Source organism: Atta colombica, unplaced genomic scaffold, assembly GCF_001594045.1.
Source record: "Atta colombica isolate Treedump-2 unplaced genomic scaffold, Acol1.0 scaffold236, whole genome shotgun sequence".
Lineage (NCBI taxonomy): Eukaryota > Metazoa > Arthropoda > Insecta > Hymenoptera > Formicidae > Atta > Atta colombica.
Window position 1 is genome coordinate 278,013 of NW_017259334.1, and position 3,505 is coordinate 281,517.

Consider the following 3,505-nt stretch of genomic DNA (forward strand, 5'->3'; position numbering starts at 1 on the left):
ATTCATACCCAATTATTTTTTTCCCTTAATTCTTTTACAAAATAATATCTTAGACATAAATTGTATGATTATATGATTGTATTTAAAAAAGATTAAATAACGGTAAAATTAATTTTTGAAAAAAATCAATTTTCGAGATCAATAAAGATTATCGCCACTGTTTAAAATAAAATTATAGGATTTTTTTTTTACGTAATACGATCCCTCTAAATATTGTTTAAATTGTTGGCAAAAATGTAGGTTTCTGGGCGTCTAAGCAACCAAATCCGCTATCAGGCGAATGCGTGGACGTTGCCTTGACGGATAACCAGCAAACGTGGGAATTGACCACATGCGAGTCGCTTCTTCCTTTCATGTGTCGTGCCGACGCCTGTCCTTCTGGTAAGTCCATTCACGTAAATTGCGACGAGCGATGTAAGCGGTCGCATAATGGCCGACGCAAGCTGTTCTCTATATACTTCACGTAGAACGGAATGATAATCCGCCGTGACGGGATAACTCCACAGGTTCGTTCCATTGCTCGAATGGCAAGTGTATCAACGCGGCGTTTAAATGTGACAAGCAGGACGACTGCGGCGATTATTCCGACGAATTGGACTGCCCGGCTAACTGCCAGTATTATATGGCAAGTAGCGGCGATGTCGTAGAAAGCCCAAATTACCCGCATAAATATGCACCCCTCAGCAATTGTAAGTGGACGCTGGAGGGCCCTCAAGGACATAATATTCTCTTGCAGGTGAATTATTGTGATTATTTACTCGATAAATATTCCTTGTTCAATATGCTAATGCTACACACTTAATGCTACTTATATAATATATTGTAACAGTCACAAGTCGATATAATTGGAATGAAATTTAAAATGAATCACGATTCATGTTCTAGTTTCAAGAATTCGAGACCGAGAAGAGTTTCGATATAGTGCAGATTCTCGTAGGTGGTAGAACCGAGGAGAAATCTGTAAATCTCGCGACCCTTTCCGGCAAGCAGGATTTCAGCAACAAACTCTTCGTCTCGGCCTCAAACTTCATGATTATAAAATTCAGCTCCGATGCCTCGGTAGAGAGAAAGGGCTTCCGTGCCTCGTGGAAGACTGAACCGCAAGCCTGCGGCGGAATCCTTAGAGCGACGCCGCAAGGACAAGTGCTCATATCCCCCGGATATCCCCAGAATTATCCCGGTGGATTGGAGTGTTTGTATATCCTCCAGGCTCAACCGGGACGCATAATGTCTCTGGAAGTATGTTGAACTTTTACTATTTATCCATTTAAATCAATGCAAAATGTTGATACGGCAAAGCTGATATCTCAAATATTCTGGAGAACTCTTCTACTCTCGGCAAAGTTGACATCTCTTTGAGATGTCAACTTTGCCGAACACTTTTATTAGAAAACATATTTTATTGGAAAATGCATTTTAATATAAAAAAATTTACCTTAAAATTATATTATATAAAAAATAATAATATGGCGCAATCAATTACAAAAGTTCATGCGATAGTCAAAATATTACTACAGCGTTAAAATTCTTTTAAACAAGGATTAAAAGTGTCTGTGAAATTCAATTACTTCTCGTTTCTAGATTGAGGATTTGGATCTTGAAACGAATCGGGATTATATTCTTGTGAGGGACGGAGATTCGCCTATGAGCAAACCGATTGCACGTCTCACCGGAAAATCGGAGGACAATCCAACAGTAATCATATCTACCGGAAACAATTTGTATTTGTACTTTAAAACGAGCCTCGGCGATTCCAGGCGTGGTTTCAGCATTCGCTTCACGCAGGGTTGCAAAGCTACAATCATTGCAAGAAACGGAACGGTTCAATCACCATCTTATGGTCTCAACGATTATCCTAATAATCAGGAATGTTTGTACAAAATAAAAAATCCAGACAGGGGGCCGCTGTCACTGAAATTCACTAACTTCACCGTTCACAAAACCGACTACGTACAAGTAAGTTTGTTTATGTTATATATGCAACGAAGTTTCGTAATATTTTTATGCACGTTCAGATTATTAATTTTCCCTCTTTCGCGGGAAATTGGTAGATATACGATGGTTCCAATACAAACGGTCTACGCTTGCATTCCGGAAGCGGTTTCACCTCTAGCACTCGACCTAAGATCACGCTCACCGCGGAAAGCGGAGAAATGCTCGTTAGATTCGTCTCTGATGCTTTGCACAGCAACATCGGCTGGCAGGCTAAGTTTTCTGCTGGTAAGCCATTATTTTCACATCTGATGTTACGTAAAGAAAGTAACTACATAATGTAATTACATAATGATATTATTAAGATATCGCTCTTTTACTTCAAAAGGGACACAACTCAAAAGATTAAGCTTCTCAAAAAAGAGAAAAACTATTTTTCGACCTAACAGAAAATTATTGACTAATCGAATAACATCAGTAAAAAAAAAATCTATTCTTAACGTGATTAAATGTCATATTTATTATTTTTATTTCACGACTCTTAAAAACCATTTTTTTTTTCTTTTTAATGATATCTTTAACTACTCTTTTTGACGATTTTTTATGAAATTAAAGTTAGTTACTTAGTTAGTCACTTTTGATGACTGATAGAAGAATGTTTACCCCTAACTTATTCATCATAATAATTTAAAAAAAAAAGCACGTTCTTACAGTTGTCTCACTTTTGAAATAAGAGAATTTCTATATATCAGTTGTTTTATATTTCTATCGCATTTTAATATGAATCTATATGTAACAATGATAGTCCTACTAATATTATAAAAAACATATTAATTGTAGATTGTCCTGTGTTGCAACCTGGCGAGGGAGCTTTAGCGTCCAATCGAGATACAGCATTCGGCACAGTAGTTACGTTTTCCTGCCCACTAGGGCAAGAGTTTGCCACAGGCAAATCCAAGATTTCCACAGTATGTCTCCCCGGAGGAAACTGGTCCGTTATGTATATTCCTAAATGCCAGGAGGTGTACTGTGGCCCAGTACCTCAAATCGATAACGGATTCTCAATAGGTTCTTCAAACGTTACTTATCGAGGATTGGCGACCTATCAGTGTTACGCGGGATTCGCGTTTCCTTCCGGAAGACCAACGGAGAAGATTTCTTGTTTGGCTGATGGAAGATGGGAAAAGAAACCATCCTGCTTAGGTTCGTTAAAAGTTTCACAATCGACACGATTATATAGACGCGATATTAAATGAATAGATTTGTAGAGTATTGAAAAATACGCATATAATTATGTTTTCAGCATCTCAATGCGCTCCGCTACCAGAGGCACCTCATGCTAATATAACCATCTTGAACGGAGGCGGTCGAAGTTACGGCACGATTGTTAGATTCGAATGCGAGCCCGGCTACGTTCGAAGCGGACATCCCGTCATTCTTTGTATGAGCAACGGTACCTGGTCTGACAAAGTACCAACATGTTCGCGTAAGTATAGTAAACAAAAATTAACATCAATTATATCTGATAATTATAATTTGATTTTTTTTAATACTGTTAGTATATATATATATA

At 37.9% G+C, this 3,505-nt stretch overlaps 1 protein-coding gene across 1 annotated transcript in view; it reads left to right on the forward strand.

Moving 5' to 3' along the window:
- LOC108688617 (sushi, von Willebrand factor type A, EGF and pentraxin domain-containing protein 1) overlaps nt 1-3,505 on the forward strand; it is a 54,542-nt gene that overhangs the window by 32,204 nt on the left and 18,833 nt on the right. Inside the window, exons 6-12 of the mRNA XM_018194949.1 lie at nt 241-381; nt 507-736; nt 886-1,239; nt 1,582-1,956; nt 2,052-2,220; nt 2,773-3,135; nt 3,236-3,418. Coding sequence (XP_018050438.1) covers nt 241-381; nt 507-736; nt 886-1,239; nt 1,582-1,956; nt 2,052-2,220; nt 2,773-3,135; nt 3,236-3,418 — 1,815 coding nt within the window. The remainder of the gene's footprint in view (nt 1-240; nt 382-506; nt 737-885; nt 1,240-1,581; nt 1,957-2,051; nt 2,221-2,772; nt 3,136-3,235; nt 3,419-3,505) is intronic.